The following is a 26,316-nucleotide window of genomic DNA, read 5'->3' on the forward strand; positions in this document are numbered from 1 at the left end:
AGATCCAACGCACAAACACGGCCGTACAATCACACAAATCCAGGCTTCATGGAGGACTGGCAACATTTGGGACAACCCTTTGTCCCGTTTGTCTGCAGACACCTGAAAGATAAAACAGATGAGTGTAAACAGCATTATTTGTGGACCTGTTGAGATAAAAAAAAAAAAGAGCTAGTACTGCCGGTTTGAAATATGCATTTGTTTGCATTTGAATATGCATTTTCTCCGCAATTGTACTTGGCCAATTCCCTCTGCTGTCCCTGTCATTGCTCCATCCCCTCTGCCGATCTGGGGAGAGCCATAGACTAGCACATGCCCCCTCCGATACATGAGCAGTTGCCATCCACTTCTTTTCACCTGACAGTAAGGAGTTGCACCGGCAGGACGTAATGCGTGGGAGGATCACGCTATTTCCCCCGTTCCCCTCCCCCCCTGGACAGGCGTCCCGACCGACCAGAGGAGGCACTGGTGCAGTGACCAGGACTCATACCCCACCAGCTTCCCACCCGCAGACACAGCCAATTGTGTCTGTTAGACACAATTGAACCCTGGTCCCAACGGTGATACTGTACCTCTACACAGTGAGGTGCACCGACAATTTGTCAAATAACATAAAAAAGAACAAGTGCTTGTTATTTTTTGTTTTTGCTCCAACTGAAATGTTTTATGGTCACTCACGATTCAGTAGGTCACGGGTTGGTTTGCTTCCAGTCTTAAAACTTGTTATATAAGGATGTTTTGAAATGTCTATGGAGAAAATTAATGGGGAACTCACTTCCATGGGAGGAAACATCATGGAAAGTCATGTGACTATTGTGCGCTGCGCATGCCAATAGAGCAGACGAGGCCACGCAGCAGCCGAGGCTTGAAGTGTAACTAGCAGTCCCTCAGTTTAGCACATTGTCTTTATACCCTTGGCAGTGGACATGGATCAGAGGAATCAGCAGCAAGATGAGAAACTCATAAGGAGATCCAAACTGGAGCCAAACCCATCAGAGTAAAAACAGCTGACAGAAGCTCACAGATGGAACAGAGCTTTTCTCGTTATGCCCTCTGAACAATGGCGTGTTCACCACACACACCCATGGCCACTCCCTGAATTGAGGAAACCTGTTTGGTGGCCTCACACAGATCAATCAGCATCCAGATCTACTGGATCCCAGCCGATTTAATACCTGGAAAGATCTGGTCCAGGTGACATATCAAAGACTGCAGGATACTGTGCGTCCTGGTGGCTCACCTGGTAGCACATACGACGGAGGCTCGGGTCCGAATCTGACCCGAGGTCCTTTGCTACATGTCATCCCCTCTCTCTCTATCCTCACCTTTCCTGTCTGCCTGTCCTATCTAAATAAAGGCAGAAATGCCCCCCAAAAAATCTTAAAATCGTCTTAAAAAAAAAAGTCTGCAGGATTTTTACAGAAGATTTTCAGGCTCTTAAGTCCAGTAAAGAACTTCCTCATTGTGAAACGCAACTTTCTTTTTCAAATCACATACTCATATTCCTCTCTTATCTCCTTCTTGTCAGACCTACTTCAACAGTCACAGATCAAGGTTTAAAGCTACAATATGAAAGCTTTGCAAGAGGAAGTGGGCTATAGCTCACTCAGATAAACATGTGGATGTTGCATGATGTTCAAAGGTTCTTTGTTCAATCCCTGCCTCAGGCAGCACCCGTGATGCTATTCTTATCATCATCAGTAGTTTGAACACTGATATAAATAAGCTGATGTAGGAGTCTAGACAGTCTCTGACTCTAGCTCAGTCAGATAAACAGCTGCTCACTCGTTCAATTCCAACCTATCTCACTCTTTATGCTCTGTGTTGTTGTCAGTGTGAACACAGTGTGTAGAATTCAGAAGGTCCACTCTTAACAGTTCATAGCTCACCAGGATGAGTCACTGTGTCTGTGTTGCTACTTGACAGGTGGATTATTGGTTCTATTCTTGATGGAGGAGACATATTACAGCAGAGATGGGAAAAGTACACACTTTCTTTACTTAAGTAGTTAATTGTGTAAAAAAGATTCTGGTAAAAGTACTGATTCAACTAAATTACTCAAGTAAAAGTAAAAAAGTACAGGCTCTGAAATGTACTCAAGTATAAAAGTAAAAAGTATTTTCTGTGCAAGGTGAATATAAACTCATATAATTCAAATACTATTAAACTTAAAAGATCCCTTCAAAACATATTATAAGATGCATAAAGACTATACTTTGATTCATAATTTGTGTATGTTTTCCCTCCACAAAAAAGGTGCACATAATGCTTGAAAGCTGAGTCAATTTTGCAGTCGTGGGTTCGAGCCTCTGTCAGTTTTGAATGGCGACAGCCAGAGCAGAGGAAAGAGTGCTTTAAAGCCCTGAGAAAACCTACCTTAAGAAGTCTGGCCTGGTGGTGCAGAGAGTTGGCTTGCTGCCTAGTATTATTGAGACTCGAGTCATGTTTGAGGTTGTGGGTTCAGTCCTCAGTCAGTTTTGAATGTCGACAGCCAGAGGAAAGAGTCATTTAAAGCCCTGAGAAAAAACAATCTCAATAAGACTGCATGATTCTCAGTTTCTAAATTCAAAGCTACTGCAATCATTTCGATCTTGATTTATCTTACATTGTTTCATGTAGGCTAATGGTAATAGAATCCATGGGCATTTTTCCATGTTTGCATACCATCAAGGTCCAATTTGTAAGATTCCTCCACAATAATAACAACACAAAGCCACAAACCTTTGGTACAACTCAAAGATTGTTTAAATAATCTGACTGCATCCATCTTTAAGTCAGCGGGCCAGACTTTATAGAATAACACTGTGTTTATCTCTATGGGATTTAGATTGCATAGAGATAAGCACTGTGCCTATCTCTATGGGATTTAGATTGCATAGAGATGAACGGATGGTTATGATGTAACCCAGGTTTCCTGAGGAAGACTTCTCTCCCTTATAAATTCCATTCATGATGAGATTACCTTATCCAGCGATGCAGCGCAGCTGTTGTGGATTACCACTTTAAGACACTTAATTAGCACCACCTGGGTGTCATTTTTCAGGTGTGGCTGGTTTGACTGAGGCTCTTAGACACTTAACATAGATAGTATAGAGGAAAAGAGGACACCGTACCCAGGTCTGGGGATGGTTACGGATATACTCACAAGAGGGTGAGGTGATGCGTCAGGAGGGACGCACGCGTAAGGGGAGCTTACTAGAGCCTCGTTTTAAGCAAGGTTTAGAGAAAAAAAACGGCCTGTTTGTCGACGGGCAACAGATGACACAAGGTACAAGCGGGGGTATGCTTGGCGTCCAAACTGCAGTATAGAGGAAAAGAAGACACCTCCCGGCCCGGCCTTCTCTCCCACGCCTTATGTGGGCGGGGGGCCGGGGCGGGGGGCATCGGTGCTCTTCATCACTGGTCGAGGGCTGCCGGTTGGTTTAGAACAGTTTAGGTAGGCGATAGATTAGCTACAGCCTAAGGCTGACCTGTTATAGTGTTTAGGCAAAGATCAGACTAGAGCAGAGTAGGATAGGCCAGATTAGGCTGTAGACTAGCTAGATACTATGTCCCAGCTAGCTCTGGTTAATGCTTAGAGTAGTCAGTTGTCTGATCTTCCCCCCCCCCTCTCTTTCTCTTTCCCCCGCTCCTTTCCCTTCTTCCCCCTCCTGTTCCCCACTCTCCCACATTTCCCACTCCCCCCCCCGCCCCCTCTCTTTCCATGCTCTTCCCTCCCCCGCCGCCCCTTCCCACGTTCCCCCTGCTCTCCCTCCCCTGCACCCTCCCACCTCTCCTTCTCTGTTCTCTCCTCCTCCCTGTCTTCTCCCCTCTCTCACATTCCCCCTGCACTCCTTCCCCTACACCCCCCCCACCTCTCCTTCTCTGCTCTCTCCTCCTCTCTGTCCTCTCGGGGTGGGGGGGAGGAGGGGGCGGAGAGGTCTGTTCCCTCCCCCGCCTCCTCCTCCCGCGTTCCCCCTGCACCCTCCCACCTCTCCTCTGTTCTCTCCTCCTCTCCCCCTGCACTCCTTCCCCTGCACCCTCCCACCTCTCCTTCTCTGTTCTCTCCTCCTCTCTGTCCTCTCTGGGGGGGGGGGGGGGGGATGTGGGACGCTCCCCCTGCTTCTCTACCCTGGCTCTCCCTCCCCTGCATCCCCATCTCTCCTTCTCTCCTCCTCCACATTCCTACCTATCTTCTCCCCACCTCCCCCCTCTCCTCCGTCTATATTGCTCATTCTCTCCCCACCTCCTCCCTCCCCCTGCTCTCTTCTCCCCCACACCTCCCCTCCCTTCCCCTCTCCTGCTCTCTCCTCTGGCTCCTTCCCCACCTCCTATACCCTCCCCACCCCATCACTCTCTCACATTCCCCCTGCTATTCTCCCTTCTCCTGCGCTCTCCTCTGCTCTCCCCTCATTCCTATATTTTCTATATTATCAATTGTTCAAATGTTATCTTTATTCTGTATATTCATGTTACTGTTGTGTCAGCTAGAATTAGCTAGACATACTTTCTGTGAAGCCCTCTGAGACATGCTTGTGAATTAGGGCTATATAAATAAACTTGACTTGACTTGACTTACCCAGACCTGAGTTTTATGTGTGTGTATGTTTATAGTCATGATGTCGGGGGACTCAATATAGATAAATTGATTTATTCTATTATGCAAACCCAATGAGTCCTCTATAAGTTTTTAGCTCTTTTTGCAACTGCTGCGCCTGTTGCCTAATGCACTTTTTTTAAAGTTTTGTTGTGATGCTTTTAAATGTCCATTTTATTCTCTTCTTTTATTCTTTTATTTTCCTGTCATCCATTTTATGTGAAGCACTTTGAATTCCCTCTGTGTATGAAATGTGCTATACAAATAAACTTGACTTGACTTGACTAACAAAAACCTTTTTCTAGTGGCAAATAAATAAGAAGTTACCCTGTTCCGGTAGTCAAACCACCTGGCCTAATGGAGAAGGATCAGAAGACACGTCCAAAACGTTATCGTGTCGTTTACCAAGAACTTGCAATCATGTCGGTGGGGGGACATTTTATTGTTCCTCCATTTCAAAACTCATTCGGGTGAGCCTGCAGAGGGCTTTGCTAGATGAGGGACAAGCACTGTTAAATGAGGAAATGGCATTTCCTCATTCCTCACAACAAGGAGTTGACGCCGCGGGTGATTTTTTTTCCCATGATGGCGAAGGCTAGGCGAAGGCATGACCCGCCCCTCTCTGCCTCTGATTGGCTGACTGTACTCGGCTGCTCCCACCTTCTTTCCAGACGAGCCAGAAGTATCTCAAACGTGAGCAGCAGGTGCAAAACAATCATTAAATCAACAAGCATGAGATACTTCATTATATGGAACCAGTTATTTAAGCCTACTTAGCCTATTGCACAGACGTGTATTTTTTTCTTGTCATTCCAAATTTAATCACATTGTTGCTCTGATTAAGTAGAAGTACGGTTATTTGTGTAAAAAAAAGACTGGTAAAGCAGAAGTACTGATTCAACTTAATTACTCAAGTAAAAGGAAAAAAGTACAGGCTCTGAAATGTACTCAAGTATAAAAGTAAAAGGTTTTCTGTGCAAGGCGAATAGAAACTCACATCATATTAATATAATTCAAATACTATTCAACTTAAAAGGTCCCTTCAAAACATATTTTAAGATGCATAAAGACTATACTTTAATCTTCTAGTCTTAACCACTAGCTCACAGAGTTGGATTGCTGTCTAGCAGTTTGGGCGTTGTGGGTTGAGCCTCAGCGACTTTTGAGGTTGTGGGTTCGATCCTCGGTCAGTTTTGAATGTCGACAGCCAGAGGAAAGAGTCATTTAAAGCCCCGAGAAAACCTCATTCAATCAGTCTGACTTGGTGGCACAGGGAGTAGGCTTGCTGCCCGGCAATATTGAGACCTCAGCCACTTTTGCGTCGTGGGTTCGAGCCTCAGTCAGTTTTGAATGGTGACAGGCAGAGGGAAGAGACAAGAGCGCCCGGAGAAGAGCTGTGAGTGTGAAGGGCAGTTGGTGGTGTGAAGGAATAATACACACAGGGACACCGGGGCCAGAGGTTGTGGGTTCGATTCCCGTTCAGCTGGCACTGCCTGGATCTAAGGGGGGGGATGTTCTCCCCCCCTGACCTCTGCAGAGACATGAGCTGAGGGTTATGAGACAGAAAACCACAGAGAGCTGAGATTTTACTGACAACGGAAGTACGCTATATGTGACTGAGCTTGCTGCCGCTAGGCGTAAAAATTACTTTTTGAAAAACGGCTCTAGACTCAGTATATGACATGTCTGGATCTCTTTGCAGTCTGTCCACAGTGTCCATTTCTGTGGATCTGTAGGAGGCGCTGTGTCGCTCTGTGTATCTGCCTGTAGGAGGTGCTATGCTGGTCATGTTAAAGACAGGGCAGTGCTGTAATATGTCGCCTCCATCGGGAATCGAACCAACAGCCTACCTGTCAGACAGAGACAGTGACACAGCCGCTCAGTCGACTGAGCTATGAGCTGTTAGGGAGTTCAGTCAGTGTCTGATTTCTACACACTGTATTCACACTGACAATAACACAGCCTAAAGAGTGAGACAGGTGAGATTTGTACCAGTGAGTTGAGCTAGAGTCAGGGACTGACTAGTCTCCTTCATCAGCTAATTTCTATCAGTGTTCAAACTACTGATGATGATAAAGAAGGATCACTGGGGCATCTTATAATTTAAACACTTCTTAAGCCATTGCCTGAGGCTAGGATTGAACCAACAACCCTTGCACATCATCCACATGTTTATCTGAGTGAGCTATAGCCCACTTCCTCTTGTACTTTTTTCATGTTGTAGCTTCAAACCTTGATCTGTGACTGTTGAAGTAGGTCTTAGCATTAGCTCGAAACGTCACTGTCAGTGGCGTGCCTGACCAAGTTGGTGCCCTAGGCAAGATTTTTGCTGGTGCCCCCCCAAAGAAAATATAATTGAAAATTATATCGCAGCTAATTCCACCACTGCAGTGCAGGCTCAGAATCGCCCCCAGTGGCGCTGGAAGTACTTTTAGGTAGGGGGTGCTGTAAGGAAGGGACTCTCGGTGCTGACGTTTTGGAAAATTTGACGTTTTTTGGACTTTCATCCATATTTAGAAGAATATTTAATTTTAAATTAACATTAGGATTATACTGTTGTGATGTCATTATTCAGTATCTTCTCCTTTTCTCATTCACTTTCATGTAAGCACCTGCTCTCCCTTTAGTCGTTTTACACTACAACAGACAGCAACACAGGCATAAACACTGAACTTATTATTATTATTATGGAAAACCAGATTATGATGAAAATCAAACACTTTTGAAGAGAGAGCGTATGAAATAAGATTAGAGCTGGGAAGCACAAACTGTTTTTTAATGCATTTTGTTGGTGGTATAAACACAAGACAGCCAAATCCAACAATTTCAAAAATCCCATTTCTTGCCACCAGGGGGTGCTGCAGCACCCTCAGCACACACCTTCCAGCTCCCTGGCCTTCCCCCACTCTGGGGGAAAGCTCCGAGCAGGTAGAAGGGGGCGCGGCCGCGCAGGGGGTGGGGTGGTATGGATTAGGGACCATGGTGAAAGTGCTGCAGCCCAGGCAGCCAGAAAGCCAGAATTAGAAAAATGATTTCACTATTATTTAAAGACTTAAGACGTTGTTGTGCTTATTTTTTGTCTACTATTGTAAAATAATAGTAGGCCTAAAAAATAAAATAAAAATTACCCTCTCTGGCGCCCCTAATGGCTCAAGCGCCCCTAGCATTTGCCTAGTTCGCCTAATGGACGGCACGCCACTGGTCACTGTCTTTGTGGATGGCTAATTAAAAGGTAAACCGGAGCTCAGTTTGCGGACCTTCTTTCTTTTTGACTGTTGAAGTAGGTCTGACATGAAGGAGATAAGAGAGAAATATGAGTGTGTGATTTGAAAAAGAAAGTTGCACTTCACAATTAGGATTTTCGGCCTCAAAATCTTCAGGAAAATATCCTGTAGTCTGGGAGTGGATCATGGGTGTGTGTGTGGTGAACAGGTCATTGTTCATAGGGCATAACGAGAAAAGCTCTGTTCCATCTGTGAGCTTCTGTCAGCCGTTTTTACTCTGATGGTTTTGGCTCCAGTTTGGATCTCCTTATCAGTTTCTCATCTTGCTGCTGATTCCTCTGATCCATGTCCACTGCCAAGGCTATTCTAGCTCCAAGGACCATGTGCTAAAAAAACGGAGGGACTGCTGGTTACACTTGAAGCCTTGGCAAGTGGCACACCCATCAAAGTCTGAGGGCCAGAGGGAGATGTTTCAAGGGTGTAGTAGTGGATGTGCAGATGATTGAATGGCAAATGATGACAACGGTTTAAATAAACAGCAAAGCAGGACAACAATTTAACTAAACAAAGGTCATCTAATAAATCTCAGTCTCAATCTCAGGAACGAAAACACCAAAGCAGGTTCTCAGCAGGCAAAGGGCAAACGGATGTGAGGCCTAATCACAGCCTGTTAACTGTTCAGGTGTGGCTGGTTTGATTGAGGCTAAGGGCTTTTAGACACTTAACAACCTTTTTCTAGTGGCAAATAAATCAGAAGTTACCCTGTTCCAGCAGTGAAACCACCTGGCCTAATGGATAAGGTGTCTGATATCGGATCAGAAGACTGAGGCTTTGAGTCCCTTTGTGGTAAACTTTCTAGTTCAGCAATTCCAGAAGTTTCTTTTAGAGCAGCAGGCATTATAGCTGTGATCGGTAGCAAGCGCCAGTTTCTAACCACATGTAATCTGTCGACATGCATTTGAACTAATTGTACACGGTGACGGTATTGATAAACAGATGGGAAAAGTACATACAATCTTTTTACTTAAGTAGAAGTATAGTTACTTAAGAAGTACAAAAGAAGTATTTCTACCGGCTGTTTTTGTGTAACGGACGCTAATAGAAACTCATGTCATATTAATATAATTCAAAGACTATTAAACTTAAAAGATCCCCTCCAAGATGTATAAAGACATATATATAGAAATATCGGCGCGGCCTGGGGTCCTTCAGGCTAGAGCGAGGTGCTCGGCGCAGCCGAATGACGTGCAACGCACAGGCCTCCTTGAGGCATCCTCTCTGCCTCTGGATGCCTTTGCCCCGGGAGGGCCTGGTGAGACGAAGGAGGTGAGCGGCCGGGAGATAACCCATAGCGCCTTAGAGCCTCCATGCACCGAAGGGTCTTGCAATGCTGCGATGTAGCACTAGCTCTATTGCAGCGGATTGGGTGTGATCGGCCCTTCCGCGGGCAACGTTGCAGACAGAGTAGGAGGGCTGATCCGTGAGCGGCTGCTTCTGGGATGCGGGTCTTAATCGGCCTCGGCTGGGTCTACTGGGCGAGGGTGTATGATGTGTGACAGACCCGAAACACCTTACGACCCCAGTTAACATCACTGATGACGCGTCCCAGCGCATGCTGAAGTATGTATTTGTAACATAACAAGACTATACTTTGAATACTACACTACCCAGACGCCACTTGAAATATGTCTTTGACTAGATATTTATTTGACGCAAGCTCTGAAAGTGTAAATAAGCTCTACATCAGTCTGGACGAGCTCTTTGGATGAAGAACATCACCAATCGTAGCCAACCGTTCCTGTCATTTCTGAAATGTCTAACCCTATGTGATGAAAAAAAGAGGAGAGAGTAAGAAGAAGATGTTGAGGGAAAGCACCTACTTGAGGTGGAAGATGTGGGAACAGGGCAGGGCCTGCAGCTGTTGGTTCCTCTCCCCGATGGACTCGCCACACATTCCACAGTAGAGCTCCAGCTCCTCCACACACTGCAGGAACTTCACCACCTGCTCTCTGAGCTCCTCCTGCTGCCCCCGACTTCGGAAAATCCCCTCACTCAGGCAATTCACCTTCAGTGTACACAGCTAAGGGATGCAGGACAAAGACAGTCAACATGACATGCAAACATTGTGCTTGTGTACTATACGCCAGCAATAAACCTGCAACATTTTGTCCTACAACTCTGAACTTCAAATACCTTGGTTCCGATTCCGTCAGCCAACTCCTCTGCTCGTTGCAAAGAATCAAGAGCCTGGGAGATCAACAGTGAATGATACATAAATAGTGCTCATCAACTTAAAACAAGTTTCAGTTTCAAGAGTAATACTTTGCAATACTATATACTGTATGCACATTTGTAGCTAGAAGAAAAGATTGATATGTTTTTACTAAATGAAGAGACCTTGTCAAAGTCTTTCTGCAGAATCCAGCACTTTGCAACCCCCAGGTAAATCTGTGACGCTCCAAGACGGTTTCCAATCTCAGTCATAATAAACATTGCGGACTCGTAACGAGGGAATGCTTTCTGGACAGAAGAAGACAAACACTAAATTAAAATTGTGACAAACAGTAAAACACACAAACACACACACACACACACACACACACACACACACACACACACACACACACACACACACACACACACACACACACACACACACACACACACACACACACACAGCCTGAATATTAAGCCAATACTTATATTGCATCCACAAAGCAATATGTACTCTATGAATCAATGATACAATATGTATCTCTAACTACCAATTTTGTAAAGCTAAGCAAACTTGCACAAATGGTGGCACCTTACATCAGCGTCGCTCCTGCAGCGGTGAATATCTGCAAAGTTTAGTAAGCACAGTGCCTGCAGAGGACGGTCACCATGCTGGAGTGCAATCTTCATAGATTCCTGTTAGAAAAAAAAGTTAGTAGACTCAGGTCCCTGAGAACCAACTCACTTCAAAGGTTCTCTACTATCTGGGAGCCGTTTCTGGCCTACTTTGATGAGGTCAAGAATGATAAGTGACTGAGGCTAGGGACGACGGATGGCGGCTGGACCCCTTAGGTGGGATCCCATCCTGATCCTATACACGTCTCTTGTAAACACATGGACACTTTGTGCAGCTGGTAGCACATATATGTTTGTTTTAGTTTTTTTCTTTTCATGTCCTCTGTCTGAGCCTGTTTGTCTTGTAGATTGTTCTATTGTCTATTGTGCAGAACCTCTGAGTAACAAAATCAACATCCCCTAATCTGTGATATGTTAGGATACTACACTGAATTGGAAATGATGAGAAATGTGATTTTGAAGATAGCCAAGATGATTATTAGTGGGTAAGTTTTATAATACCACTACTATGATGTAGAACTTATTTGGGGGTAAAAGTTCAGGCAAACATTATGTGGCAATCTTTCTCATTGCCAGTGAACTAAATCACACACTGTATCTGATTGGAATGGAATGAAAGAGAGTTTTGCTTTCTAGCTTTAGAATTTATTAGGATCACAAAGTATCACACTGTCTTAGACGATGCCAGCAGCATTATGTACATTCTTAAATTGAAGGCTTTGCCTAAATTACAATTAGAACTCTCATTCAGTTATCTCATTTTGAGTTTTCAATGTCTTTCTCTTTGTACTGTACAGCCCACATGTAAAAACAAAACAAAACAAAACATTGACAAGTGATAGAAAACATGGGACATTATTGCATGAGAACATGAGTAAATTGTTTGGCTAAATGCGTTTGGGCAAAAGTAATTAATCTGAACTGCATCCTTCTGCCTCGTTACTATAACATCTTTGCACACCAAGGCAATGATGTCATTTTTGTGTGTGTCCTCGGTACATAATTAGAACGGAGTTAGGACTAAAGCCACTCTCTTCATTAACACATTAAACCAGCACCTCTGTAGGCATATTTTTGTCAGGGTCTAAGGCCTGGCACAACAACTGGCCCCCGCACCTGTCACTAGCACAACATCTATCTCTGCAGCTCCAACAGCAGAACAGCCAAAGGCATCAGGGGACCTCAGGTTGGTGAGGAAACCAAACTGTGACAATTGCATTCTCCATTGGTTAGATGAGCTCAGTAATAGTTTGTCTTTGGGGATGAAGCGTGCCTCAGAGGTCTGGCCTCATCTGTTGGACAGTGATAAAACAATACCTCACAGCATTCCATGGCGTCTGGCAGGCGCTCCAGTTTCCTGTAGGCCACAGACATGTGGTACTGGCTCATGGCGCGATACTTGAGGCTCCAACTCTTACCGTAGTCATTGACAAGCTCAGCCGCTTTGCAGGGGAAGAACAGAGCTTTCTCGTAGTCCTGTTGGTACACATGTTTCGATGAGTGAGACCTCCGATGGCCCGTTATTTCCCACAAGTAACAGTATCAGTGTCCTAGGCAAACGTCCCATTTAGATACTAGATATGGTGTTGGCGTTAACTCGGGTTGTAATTCTCTTCCCATGAGCTTTCCAACTTTAGTGTTCATACAAAGGATCTGATCAGAAGAAATGTGCGTTTGTTAGCGTGTGTGTCTATTACTGACAGGCATATTCTATTTTTTGTTTCATAAAGTAACGTGACATATGAGTGCATTCTTTGAACGCCACTTCATCACAATCCCATTGAAACCAATCCTCCCTGGGAAGCCAGGGGATTACTCTTACAAATCTCTGGTGTCAAGGGTGCTACATAAGCCCCCCCACCAGTCTACTCACTCCGCCTTTGTTTCACAATACACAGAGTATTGCATGTGCTAACCGTTGATGATGTTTAGTCAAATGCTCTGCAGCGTTATCATACTCTGCAAATACTCTGACAGCATCAATATTGATTGCACAATCAACTCGCACATGGCGAATCCAATGAATGCTTTACCTGAAGAAAACAGTTGAGAAATATACACTCAACAAAGTATTTCAGATTTCTTTCAACACTGTAAAAGGCCCTTATTCAATCTCCTTGTCTACAATCCCTCGTGCAAGGGATGAAATAATGATGAATTTTTTTGATGAAAGAAATTCAGCCAAAAATAATGCTGTACTCCAGTACATATATAATATATATAGTGTGTGTATGTATATACAGTCAGTCATAACTGTGTGTGTGTGTGTGTGTGTGTGTGTGTGTGTGTGTGTGTGTGTGTGTGTGTGTGTATATATACAGTATACATATATAAAATATATATATATATATATATATATAGTGTGTGTATGTATATACAGATCCTTTCCAAAAAATTAGAATATCATGGAAATACCATGGATGACCATGGGCTTCAGCGAATTGTCAAGCAAAGACGATTAAAACATTTGGCGGAGATTCAGAGGGAGTGGACTGAGGCTGGAGTCAGTCATAACTGAGAAGTAACTGCTGATTTTCTTCACACTATTCTAATTTCTTGAAATGCTGTTTTGGGCGTTTTCTGGAGCGGTAGGCCAAAATGATGAAAAATGAAACAAATAAAGACTAGAAATATTTCACTTTGTGTGTAATGAATCTATAATCTATGAAAGTTTCACTTTTTGAAAGGAATTATGGAAAATCTAACTTTTCCATGATATTGTAATTTTTTGGAAAGGATCTGTATGTACGTATGTGTGTGTGTATATATATATATATATATATATATATATATATATATATATATATATATATATATATATATATACATGTATATATATATATAATGCTGTATGAATAAATGCTGCAGGTGTTAGGGATCCTCATCTACTACTGGATTCAAAACAATATATATATATATATATATATATATATATATATATATATATATATATATATATATATATATATACACACACACACACACGCACACACACACACACACACATACAAACAACACACATATAAATAAAAATGATACTGGTAGTACAGTACCTTAAGCTGGACATAGATGTTTCCCAGACTGCAGCAGACTCTGCACTCCAGCATCTTGTCATCATTGTTGTGTGCATAGCGGAGGGCCTTCTCATAGCTCTCCAAGGCTTTCTGGAAGACACTGAGGCCCAGGAAGGCGTTGCCCATGCTAAGACATACCTGGCCATTGAGCTGCAGGCTGACAGTGGTGCCCTGCATGTTTAAGCAGGTCTTACAGTAGGAGACTGTTTTCTGGAAGTCACAGAGCTTCTCATTGCTGCGTGCCAAGTTCAGGTAGCCCTCTGTCAGGTAGTCTGGGTCCTCCATTTCTCTGGCAGTGTCAATTTGAGCTAGAGCATACTGCAGAGAGAGAGGGTGTGAGTGTGACATGATGGAGAGCTGGCAAGGCACTGAAATCAGCAAAATCAGATAGATGGTATCCTTAAATTCAAATGAATATGAAATAAAGCAGAAATTGTTAAATAGTCCAATAGGTTAAATCTAATCAGATAAAAATCAACTACAATACTTTTGAGTTTTGATTTCAAAGTGGTAGGGCCTCCACTTAAGTCCTCACTAAACTATGGGTTAGCCAGAGAGACTGTGGGTACTACTGGGTAGGGATGTCAACAAGACGCCCCACACTGACGCTCAGGTTGCAGGGCGTTCATTTTACTCATCCTGTGAAGGCCACAAATTAACCCACGGTTCTCAAGATCACAGTAAGGGGATGAACTCCTACTACTAGTCAGTCATTTGGATACTGTTCAAATGCTGCTACAAGATGAACTGTATCTCCCTTGCAGACATGATGACATAAACTGATATTCAGTAGCGTTCAGTCATCAGATAGCAACCGGGTACATAACCCCATTGCTGGTTGCATAACCTAGATGCCAAGGGAAAGCTAATTCATGCTCCAGTATGATTCTGCGTTTAATACAAACCCAGTGACTCAACACTTTTGTATGTAAGCAAGGTCACGTTGTTAGTGTACAAAATTTCACCAAAATTAATTCCATACAGTAAAGCAAGGAACCTTCTGAACACAACAGTCCATTGATTATATACTGTGTGGGTTATTGTTTTGGAGGCTTACCTTGAGCATCTCTTTATATTTTCCCATTTCCGAGTGAGCTGTGATGAGGCACCCCAAAACCCGAAACTTCCCTCCAGGATCGGAGGTCTTCTCCAACACTTTGGTCCAGACATGCAGGGCTTTGTCTGTCTGATTGGACTGATATAGCTTAAGGCCCTTCTCGATCTGCTGCTTGGTTTGGTCCTGGCCCATCTCTGCTACAAGGTGCCTCATAAAAATATTCATTCGTTTAGATCGTGCAACTTCAGTGAGGGAGCAGGAAAGTAAATCCTTGCCATGCAGAGTACGACTCCAAAGACGATTCCCCGAAGATGATCGTCTTGAGAGGTCGGTGCCAGAAGGCCTACCAAATCCAGCTCCCTCTGCTCCGGACGAGCAGGGATGGAAAGGAAACTGGATCCACCGCAGTAAAAGAGCAACACACCAAGACCATTATCACCAATGACTTTGTGGAGAGTTGGAGGGCAAGGAAAATATCTTCCCCGTTTAACCCCGCGATGATCCCCTCTCACCATCAAGTGTTCATAAATTCTCCCTCAGATTTCCGCTTGAAAAACACCAAAGAAACACGTTTCCCAATGGAGTGCTAGCAGCGATATCCCAGAATATCTACTCCCTCCACACCCCAGCGAAAGGAATTCTCAGCGCCCCCCGTGTCCAACCCCCTCCACCTTCCTCCCAGTGCTGGCGCTACAGCAGATGGCCTTGTCACTCTAGACCATGTGTCCCTTCAGGAATCCCCGCTCTGCCCTCAGTAAGCAGTCCCAAGGTCAGTATAGCTCCTAGCGATCTACCTTCACACAAAACACAACTCCTTGACCCAACGCAAGATTAAAATATTCACATCAAAAACATCTATGAACTGTGAGATGCGGGCTATAAAAAAGTGTTATTTCACAACATCGAGGGACTGCGTGTCAAAGAGTGCTCACAGTGGCTGGGAGTTCCTATTGGTGGTCCTTATGGAGGCGCATATGTGCCCCCACAGCCCCCCACCTCAGCGTCAGCAACTGATGCCTAGAATAGTTCACAAAGTCTGACATGTTACTGGGCTTGGGTTTCAGCTGCACAGCCTCCTGCAGCACATCAATGGGATCAGAGCCTTGGCCTCTCCAGAGTAGCTTTCTTTCCCACAAGTACCCTTTTACTCTCCAAGGACACAAAAGGCCTCTCTCTCACCTTGCCATTCACAAGATGTTTGGCCAATCCCAAGATAAAAGCCTTAGGTTAGAAGTCACGTCTCTTCCGTGGCATCAACATTCAAACAAAGTGCACCATTAGAACATTATACACATCTTATATCCCCAATTAGCTGGCAAATTAACGATAGCTGAGACGAGATGCCTGGAAATAAACCTGGTATTCATAGTGAGTTAGTTACGTCATCATGATAAGAGGACAGAGGCCCCCCAGATATCAAAACAAAAGCTGACAGCTCATAGCTACAGTAATATTTCTGTTAACGGTTTAATTGAGGTACATGTACACTGTACAGCCAAAAAACAAAACAAAACAAATAAAAACATCTTAGAACAAGAAATTGTGAAAAATTGAACTATCACATCTAGCACATTCAATATTTACATCTGAGGATATTTAACATAGAACATCGTGATACACTTATAATGGAGGACGTTTTGTGTTAGGGAAATTATATTGAAGCTGTTCATGCGTGTCCATAAACAAGCAGTGCACAGAAAGCACATCACAACAAAATGGGTTGGACCTTGCTTCTTTCCTAAGAAAACAAAAGAAAAAAGGTAATACAAGCCAATGCTAATCTGCTTTTACTGGTCTTGTGGTTGAATAAAAATGGAGTGTGAAATACAGAAACCAGCTGGGTCAATATACATTTACAGCAAGTCTCCACATTTGATGTCAGAATTAGAGGTCTTCGGGTATGCCCGAACCCCCCGAATACGTGATGGCCCGACCGGGACCTGGCCAGGTCTCGTTGGGTCCATTCAAAAGAAGAGACTATGGGTCCAGGTCTGGTCCGGTACCATTTGTCGTGGTTCTCAGATCACTGACATTGAAATGTCGGCGAGTGGGAGTCACAACTGTCAACCACCCCTTTTTATGTCTTCAAATAACTAATTAACAATTAACTTATCAAAGAATGAACACTTGAACCTACATCAATGTGATAACTACCTAAAATGACAGAAACCATCTTTGTGAAAATCGGATGTGTCCATTTCAGGGTCTTTTTGGGTTGGGGCATGGCGCTTTCTGTGATTCCCAGTGGTGAGTGGCTGTGCCACAATGTCAACATCCAGAAGCGCCGCTTAGGCCAATACAAACTGCCAGTTTGTGAGGAGGATTTTTATACCCCTGATAACAGAAACAACAGATGTGGCAGGGTTAAACTTTAATGTGTTTGCATCACCCTTTTTACACTTGTTCCGGAAGACATATATGCAGCCATTACAGCTGGCCACCTTCCAGAGCGAAGGAACACAGCTCCACACCTCAGGGAAGCGCAGGCGGGTGAAGCTTTCCAGCAGAGGGTTGTAGCACACCAGGGAGTCTCCCTCTGCTACGATGAAGATCACGTCCATGTGGGCAGCGGCATGCATGCACCCCGCAAATGGCAGCATGTAGGGTTTGATCTGGCACTTCTGAGAGGCGGTGTCAAGGCACTGAATAAGACGAGATGGCTTGGTAAAGAAGTCCATGTCGTTCTCCTCCCCTCCCAGCAGGTAGATGGTACCTCCCAGATTCACCCCAGCAGCCCCGGATACTGCTGTGTCCAGCTGGCTGGTCTCTGTCCACATGTTGTCCTTCACTTTGTAGTAGATGACGGCGTTGGACAGTACGTCCTGCAAGGTCTTGCCTCCGAGGGAGTAGATTGTGTCCTCCGTGGACACGGAGACCATGGTGTGGTGGAGGCGGTCTCTGGGCAGCGGGGCGCAGCGCTCCCAGTCCATGGTGTGCATATTGCACTTCCACATGCGGCGGGGGATGGAGCCTCCCACCACATACAGGTCCCCTCCGTGCTTACAGGCCGCAGTGATCTGGTGACATAAACTGTTCTGTCCGCTCACACTGACGGTGTCATCCTCGTCACAGTGCAGCGACACAGCCAGGGAGTGGGTCCGCGTCTCCTCTTTCCCTATCAGGTAAATGTGGACATTCTCACCGATTTCCTGTGGGCACAGAACAGACATTAGAGACAGAGAATCACCAATGACGTTGCATGAGAGCAATCCCTTCAAAACGGCTTTTCAACTCTCGTTACCTTCAGGTTTTCCTGGAGGATGCAAGAAAACTCCTCTCTCTCCACCTTGTTGTGGTTTATCCACGACTCGATGGCCACTGTTGGATTCTGGGAGCTCGGAACGCCATCTGCAGCACAAAGCACAGACACAAGGACTTTTGATTCACTTTTATGAAATCTACTTTCACACAACAGAGGCGAAGACATCAGAATGTACTCCAATTTCTGAAAATCATTCCTTTGTACCTGGACTGAATGATACGGTTTTTTCTATGTTGTACTTTGAAACAAAGAGGTATCTGCAATATAGGTGACATATATATATATATTAATGGGAATTTTGCCTCATTTGTACAGTTACAAGCTGCTTACGATGTCCCTGCATCAAGTTTCTTTAGATATTTACAAATTCGAGACTACGTCAGCAAGCGTAGGCCCAACTTTGAAATCCTAGACGAGCATGAGTCCCTGGAGACAATAAATACATTTTCTCCTGGTACTCGTTCTTTTACCAGATCTTACATAGCAGGGTTGTGTTAAACACATCAAGACTTAGACAGACATGGCCGGATGGCCTGAATGTAGAACTAAATGAGGCAGTATGGGTCCGGGACGAATGTTTGCCGAGTATATAAACTCTGCAAACGGTTAGCTGTGTTGCTCATTCCACGAATGCACGATCCTTACAAGTTGTACTTCATTGTAAAGGTGACTACCGTAATCAGGCTTTCCAACGATATAAAATACAATAACAATTGGTATTATTAAAGGGAAGAAATAATCGACCGAAAATAACGTTTCCGAACTTTTTTTGCGGAGTTTATTATATGATTGTTCAGTCAACATTAGACATAATCTTGTACAGTTTAAAACCTTGCACAGACTTTATTACTCCAGGGGAAAATTGCACAGATTCTTTGATGTTTCACCTGTTTGTAATCTATGTAAGTCAATGGTCAGTAATTTAACACATTCTTTCTGGTCATGCAGTAAACTTTTCACATATTGGAAATGCATATTTCACTGTTTCTCTCAGGCCTTTGAGAAGTGTTGGGAACCTGATCCGCTCATAGCCATTCTTGAAGCAACCAGCTTGCTAGCATCTGCCAATAAGTATGAAAAAATGCCTCACACTTTTTGGGATGGTAATTGCAAAAAAGCTAATCTTGAGAGTAGTTTTTAAAATGGATTCTGCACCAACAGTCCAACATATGATCAATGGCTGAGACTGAGTGAAATGGCTGGCACACTACATCTGGAGAGACTGAGATTTTTTTGTAGTGAGGATAGAGGTGGTGTGTTCGATAAAGTTTGGGGCCTGGTGTTGGCATTTTTTTTCCAGGGTGGTGACTGATGTGCTGTGCCCGATGGAACTTTGCTGTGTATATTCTTTCTTTCTTTAAAAATAAAAAATCTTTCTTTCTATTTAATTTAGTTAGTGTGGCTATTGCTGTGCCCTTTTTTGTTTGTTAGTTTGTTTATTCCTTGCTTTAAAAAATTATAAACACATGTTAACATACAAAAGAAAAAAAACATCAGAATGTATGGGGATACAAATTGCAACAGGTAATACCTTTAATGATATCCAAGAGCAGACACAGAGGCAGATTGAGGAATTCATCTGTCTGATGCAGCTGGACCAGGTGGATTTTAGCGCAGTGCTTGGCAGCAGTGTACAGCTCCTGGTCACTGTGTCTGTCTGCAAGCCACATCACCTGGACAAAAAGAGGTTATCATCAAACTGACACTACATAATTATTACTGATGAACACCTAATAGGCTTGGGGAAGTGCAAAAGAGTAAATCACCTGTAGGCAGTTCTTGACCTCTACTGTTCGCGAAAGGAAGCGAGAGCATTCCTCAAACAGAGCTGTCAACTGGTACATGTCTGCCATCTCATAAGTATCCTGCAGGTCCTCTACCCTCAGTTTAATAGTGCCATGATAGATGTAGTCAACCAGCAGCTGAAAGACAGTGGCGCCAACGTCCTTCAGCTCAATATTGCGGTTGTGGGACTCTTTCAGGTTGGATGTGAACATGGAGCGGAAAAAACTGCTCTGGGCCGAGAGCACCAGGCGGTGTAGGTGGAACTCTTTGCCGTCCACAGTAACGGTAACATCAGCGAACAGGCCATCCTCCAGGCACAGGTCCATGATGCTCTTCACCACCCGGCTGGAGTGAGAGCGGTCGGTGAAGGTGTATCCCAGAAAGTAGTTCTCCTCTCCCTTCTCCTCTCCCACACTCAGGCTCCCCTCCTCACTGGAATCCATCTCTGCTAATCGCCTGAGAAGCAGCAAAACATCAATTTATAAATGACAACACACAGAAACAGAAGCTTGCAAGTCATTTCACAGCTGAGTTAGCTGATTATAAAACACTAAAGTTTACGCTAGCATTAGCAGTTTCTTTCACGAGTGAGGATGGGTGCGGCTGTGTGCTTCTGTAGAGTGAATTTGACACACGAGCCCTTGCCTTTACACTTTGTGGTGTTGCATTTATAAACCTGAGCAAACGTGATGACAAATATTAGGTGATGCGTAGGCAGTGCAGCCTGACTATGCTAACGTTAGCTTAGCAGTGTATTGTCGTAACGTTATATTAACAGTTAGCACACAGCAGTTAGCTAACGGTCCTCGGGTGTAAATTGAATGCCGATATTGCGGCGCCTATTACTGCAGGCAAGCGCTTTTTTTATTGGGTCGGCAAATCGCAATACATAAATGAAAAGTCTATATTATAGTTACCTTTAGCTCCACTACTTTAATATTCAGAGCAGAGGGGTTTGAACTATTCCCCGGAAGTAAATAAATGTGTCTATCGCTCAGCTCTCGCACGACGTGCCGCCGCCACCCTCTTGTGGTGGAGCTGTGTTACTATATAGCTGGCATTTGAGAAAGACGTAAGATTAAAGATTTACCTTGAAGCTTCTTCTTCAAGTTCATCCTGTGCCTGTTGCTCATCTCGCTCTCTCTTCGTCCGCGCTTCAATTTCAATGAGTTCTGCACCCGTATACTCTGGCTCAAATCTATACGGGCGGCCATCGTATTCAAATGCAACGTCCCATTCATCATCATCGTAGTCATGATCGTCATCGTCTTCATCGTAATCACTGAGATCAGGGTTTGATCCGGATTCTGAGTTTGACAAATTTCCAGCCATTACGTTAACGTCACTTACAAAATAGTTCAAATAACAATAAGCTACGCTATCTGTACTCCAAACTCCCCTCGGTCCAGCGCGTCTCTGACTTCCTGCAACACGCTATGCAACTCTGACGAGACTTGGTTTTGCCGCCTTTCCAGTTGTTCCTCTTTGCTCCTAGTCAAATGTTTTATGCTCAATCGCTAGTTAGTAGCTGATTGGTTTAATTGGTTCCAGGCTTAAAACTCTTTATATAGCGTTAAGCATTTTCCGAAACGTCTAACGTTATCTATGGAGAAAATAGTGAATTGGGGAGTTCACTTCCGGAACCGGAACCGCGGAAAAAGTGGGCAGTCACTCGATCTCTAAAGAGCATGCTGTGGTTGCTGCTGCCCCGTGTGGTGAAGCTGTTCTACTACATCTGGTATTTGAGAAACTGCTTTTCTTGATCTAATAATACCACTTTGAGAAAGTCAAGATATAATTACACTCAACTCCTGAGAAGAGTCGTTTTAGGTGTTTGGGCAACTGGTAAGGGTGCAGCCATGGGGTGTCGGTCTAATAATAACAATGTAAATAGTCTGCTGCAGGCTTTGTTCGAGCATGATAACATCTTTACCAATTGGACCAGGTTTTAAGATCAATTGTCAATTTGCCTGGCCTGGGTGAGCTTTATTTGATTTGATTCAGCAATAGAAAAAGCAATAATACAAAATACATCATAGCTTTAAACATGGACAAGGATAGCACAATAAAGTATCAGACTTATTTCCATTGTGGTCCTTGATCTTATGGCAGCAAAGATGGCAAAAGTCTGATCTCAAGTTGTGTTAGCTCAAAGGTCTACATACGCAGAATACGCAGGATATGCAGAAGCACAATTTTAAAACGTGGCTGTGAATGCCACAGCCAATTGGCTTTTGGTCAATTTTTCCAAGGTGGAAAAATGCATGGTATTCAGTCTCTGGATTCACAAACGTAGCCGAGGCAAAGCAGAGGTGAGAGGGATGCTGTGACATATCTGTCGATAATCGAGAGAAAAATGGACATAAAACTGCAACTACAGTTCTGCTTGATCATTTTGTGGCTTTGGTTGGAGCACATTTTTAAGGGTGAGTTTAAATTGAAGGCCTACTAACAGTAGCCTACTGCCGATAGGAATAAATGAGTGCATGCATTGTAATGTTATGCACTGAAAAATATCATGAATGACAGGTCTTCCGTATTGATGGTGCAAGCATTGGCATTAGTTTAACCTTGAAGACCACTGCAATAACTTATTACAACAAACTAACAAGTAAACATCAGTATTTTCTACATCAGATGTGGCTGCAGACAGGAGCAATGGAATAAGCACATCGCTCTCTGATGCAAACCTGATGTTCGAGGTACATTCTTCCATTTACTTTACTGGAGTCTCGGTGCACATATGGTATCTTGCAACAGTATCTTGGATTAAAAAAAAATAGTAATGCATACTTAATTTCTATCTTGTATGCAGTTCTTGCTGGGTGGGGTAGAGCTCAACCAGGACAACAACATTATCTTGCTCGACAAGGAGATGGCATCAATGAGGCAAGGGCGGGCTTTCCTGACTCAAATCAATGACAATATTCCCAAAACCCTGAGCTCCATGGTGCAGATGCTGGCCACAGTGGAGGGCCAGAGGAAGAGGCCCCTCACTCAGACCCAGTTTGAGAGTCTTGTCCTGAGCATGGTCTACTCTGCCCACCAGGCCCGGTACCAGGAGGGAGAAGAGGACCAAGCAGCCTGGAGTGGCATGCTCGCCCGCCTGGCAAATGTCACGGTCAATGAACTGCGTAGACCTGATCTAATCTCTTATGCATAATATACCGACGTAACTGCCATTCTGTAAGAGATACATGAGTATGCAATAAATTACCTGACTTCAGCAGTCATTAAATGTGTATTAATTCATAACGTATTCAATATACAGTCAAAGTTGGCTCCATTAAAGCGTGAACTTTTTCTTGTTGTACAAGTATCTGAACAATAACAGCCTGATATTTATTCTTTGTTCCAACATACAGCATCACCCCTAATTCAAATGATCGCTGGAGTGAGAAACACAACTAACAGCATACATAAGACTTAGTGGTATTGTAAAACATTTCCAGATCCTCATAATTTTACAGCTCACTTCTTCCCCCTTTGTGCTCGCAGGGGCGTTTCTAGGGAGTGGCCAGTGCCACCCGTTTGAAATCTAATTGACCCCCAAAATCCTGAGAGTGCTGGCATCTGTGGCCGACCTTACTGTCTTTCAGAGCCTGTAGCGGGCTCATTTTTAAAGCTAGAGTGAAGATACTGATATCATATGATATTAAACTAGAAGACCTAAGCCATCCATTGCTACCAACCATGTCATGCCTAGCTGGTTGCGAAGGGTGCTAAATAACGCTCCAAAGTTAGGCTAAATTTTGACATTTTTTAATTTAAATCTTTCTACATCCTTCCTAAATGCCGCACTCAGTGCCACCCTTGCTTGAGTCTGTTGCCCCACCTGGACCACCCCAGTCAAAACGGCCTGGACACGCCACTGTGACTGTTGTCAGTACACATAGACTTGCCGTGGTCCCTGATGACTCCAGAGAAACCAGCATCTTGGCTGGCCCGGCCTCTTGAGCCTTCCACTATGGATCTCATTTGCTCCTGTTTGTTCTGCTTGTCAGTCTTCCCGGTCCCACAATTATGTTAACCCCTGTGAATGAACATCAAACGGCTTTAGTAAGACAACAATTTCCCCCCTTTCAAAGAGATGATTTGAATCTTAATCAGATTCCACAAGTCTTGACTTGATTGATTTGAATCAATTTGGAAAAACTCACCCATTCCAGATCCCATATTATCATCGCCCATTGGACTGAATCTGTTGACCTATAAACAAATGTGTCCAGGAGTTATTAGGTGTTATATATGAAATATAGTTTCAACATCTTGAAGGTCTTTGTACTGTATTTAAAATGTAGCCTATACTCACCGATATGATTCCGGGGACATTGGGGTCTCGCAGCTGACACACAAGCTCTGCTGTGTTGGAGTAAAACAAAATGATGTCAACGGTTCCCTGATGATCACCAGGGTAAACCCTCAGGGTAGCGGCCAACCACAATAAGGTCATACACAGGGTGCCATGTGGCCTGCAGGGCATACGCAGGGTGCCATGTGGCCTGCAGAAAAATTGACAATATACCAAGTTCAAGTTTGAACCAAGGGTTTCTCCTAGGTATTTGGTTTTGCAGGAAGTATTAAAAATGATATAAAAGTTAATACAGCCACCATGGCATATGGTTCACTCCTTTCTCTCCTCACCTGACTGTTGTGTAGTGGACTCTTCACTTTTTTCCCCCAATATACGTGTGCACTTCCTCCGCCCCAACGTGCGTGTGTGTATATACATTGTTCACCAAAGCTGACACTCACTCAGGAATAAAATTCCTTTGAAGCACCAGATAGTTGTAAGGTTTTATCAACTGAGAAGTTCACAGAAGGCAAAATGTATCACACAATTGTTAGTAGAATTCTCTCTGAACACTAGATGGCGGCAGAGGACTGCAGCTGTTAGTTGTGAGGCATTTGTCAATTGAGAGCGTGTGTGGTATGCCCCATACTGCAATGTCTATTTCTGTGGATGTGTTACTACTCGAGCCTGCCGGGGAACACTATGTCACGAAATGGCCAGCCTTTGAATGACCACCAAAAATAAACGCAATACATTTCTGCTGTGTTCTTGTTAGCTTTATGTGATGACAAGTCTTATACAAACAAGTCATTTATGGCATCTTTAGAGTTGCAAGGCACAATTGGATGCAGAGTTGACCAGGTGCCAGCAGATGAGCAATATTAGCAATGAGCAGTTACTACATTCTCTCATAAAGAGAGATTACCCATTCATTTCAAACTAGTGCTTGAACAGACACATGCAATGTTAAAATTAGAGCTCTGGGCTATATCTGTGGCAAGAGTGTAGCAAATATTCTTTATCATATAAACAAAGTCTGCTTTCAATTACTTTGGTGAAATTGCTTTCCTGTGTTCATGGTTGATTAGATATTCATTATGTTAAACAAGACACTTTGTATATAAATCCATATTAAATTAGTCTGGCTCACTGCCTTTGGGCCAAGTCAGCTGGGTTCCAGGCATTAAAAGGCCCGGACCCCAGTTGTGTTCTGGTCTCCAATGTTCTGCATTTTGTTCTGGACTCACGTTGGCGGCTTTGATGTTTGTCAGCCAAAGGAGGGAGAAGAATCATGTTAGTATTTGTGTTCTTGCTACTATAGTCTTAGTAGTGCACAACTATACATCAATCATATCTCATGTGACCTGAACATCAGCCCAGTGATCAGCAGCAGCTACTGTATACGTTCATCCAAGCTGGAATAGATAGTTGAAATCTCATCTACTACCAGTCTGGCTGAGTTTCAATTGGAAAGCACTGGAGAGTGACTAACATGGAGCCTCTTGGAGAGGGTCAAGAGCCCGGAGCAGCCAGCAGCCATTAAATGCACTCCTATGAGATACTGAGTGCTTTGCTTTTTGACTGGGCTCTGTTTGATGTGCAGCACCACACTATCCCCTCCTCCTCACAGCCAGCCCTCTACAAGGTAGCAGCAGGAGCGCTGCAAAGATGCTATTCAGAAACTCCTGTTGAATCCCTGCTTAACATTATTTGTTGCAAGGAGACATTTGAGGGGGGGGGGGATGGAGAAAGGCTAATAGTTTTAAATGAATTAACCATAAACTGAAATTGTACACACAGACCTAGATTAAAACGAGACTTAAAGTCAATACCGATCTTGGATCTGTAGTTTAAGAATGGATCATTCTGCATTTGAGAGCTGTTAGCTTAGGATTATACATTATGTTTATCAGTGCTATTAAACTTGCTAGAGGGGATGTTGATGTTATTGAATATACAGTCAATTAGAGCATCTAGGGTTTATTGAAATGTTGGTTGAATAACTGATAAAGAGGTGTTCAACTGTCTTTTGGCACCATCCGGATGAAGTTATTTTCAAACCAAGCTCATGATACTGTATGTGTCATTCATAATTCAATAGCTTAAAATGACATTGTCCACAATTTTACATAATAAGACCTGATCTGCTTAATGGTCTATTTTCTATTTACATAACTAATAATTCTCACTGATC

At 43.7% G+C, this 26,316-nt stretch overlaps 2 protein-coding genes across 3 annotated transcripts; both read right to left on the reverse strand.

Moving 5' to 3' along the window:
• Window positions 1-29: 29 nt before the first annotated feature.
• LOC310792637 (43 kDa receptor-associated protein of the synapse-like) lies at window positions 30-15,006 on the reverse strand (the record flags this gene model as incomplete). Of its 2 annotated transcripts, XM_083654355.1 has the most annotated exons (8): window positions 30-102; window positions 9,681-9,880; window positions 9,994-10,047; window positions 10,198-10,320; window positions 10,612-10,710; window positions 11,968-12,126; window positions 13,704-14,042; window positions 14,782-15,006. In XM_083654355.1, 8 exons carry the CDS (start codon window positions 15,004-15,006, stop codon window positions 30-32), a joined length of 1,272 nt encoding a protein of 423 aa, XP_083510481.1. The 2 variants fall into 2 exon arrangements, with proteins under 2 accessions (XP_083510481.1, XP_083510482.1); XM_083654356.1 differs by lacking the exons at window positions 9,994-10,047; window positions 10,198-10,320 and having other exon boundaries at window positions 14,782-14,973.
• Window positions 15,007-16,281: 1,275 nt separating this feature from the next.
• LOC310792718 (kelch repeat and BTB domain-containing protein 4-like) lies at window positions 16,282-21,053 on the reverse strand. Its single transcript, XM_083654446.1, has 5 exons — window positions 20,919-21,053; window positions 19,810-20,284; window positions 19,575-19,716; window positions 18,023-18,129; window positions 16,282-17,930 (listed from the first exon to the last, which is right to left on the reverse strand). Exons 2-5 carry the CDS (start codon window positions 20,269-20,271, stop codon window positions 17,070-17,072), a joined length of 1,572 nt encoding a protein of 523 aa, XP_083510572.1. The 5' UTR covers window positions 20,272-20,284; window positions 20,919-21,053; the 3' UTR covers window positions 16,282-17,069.
• Window positions 21,054-26,316: the final 5,263 nt, after the last annotated feature.

The sequence above is a fragment of the Poromitra crassiceps genome, assembly GCF_964638095.1.
Source record: "Poromitra crassiceps genome assembly, chromosome: 18".
Classification (NCBI taxonomy): Eukaryota; Metazoa; Chordata; class Actinopteri; order Beryciformes; family Melamphaidae; genus Poromitra; species Poromitra crassiceps.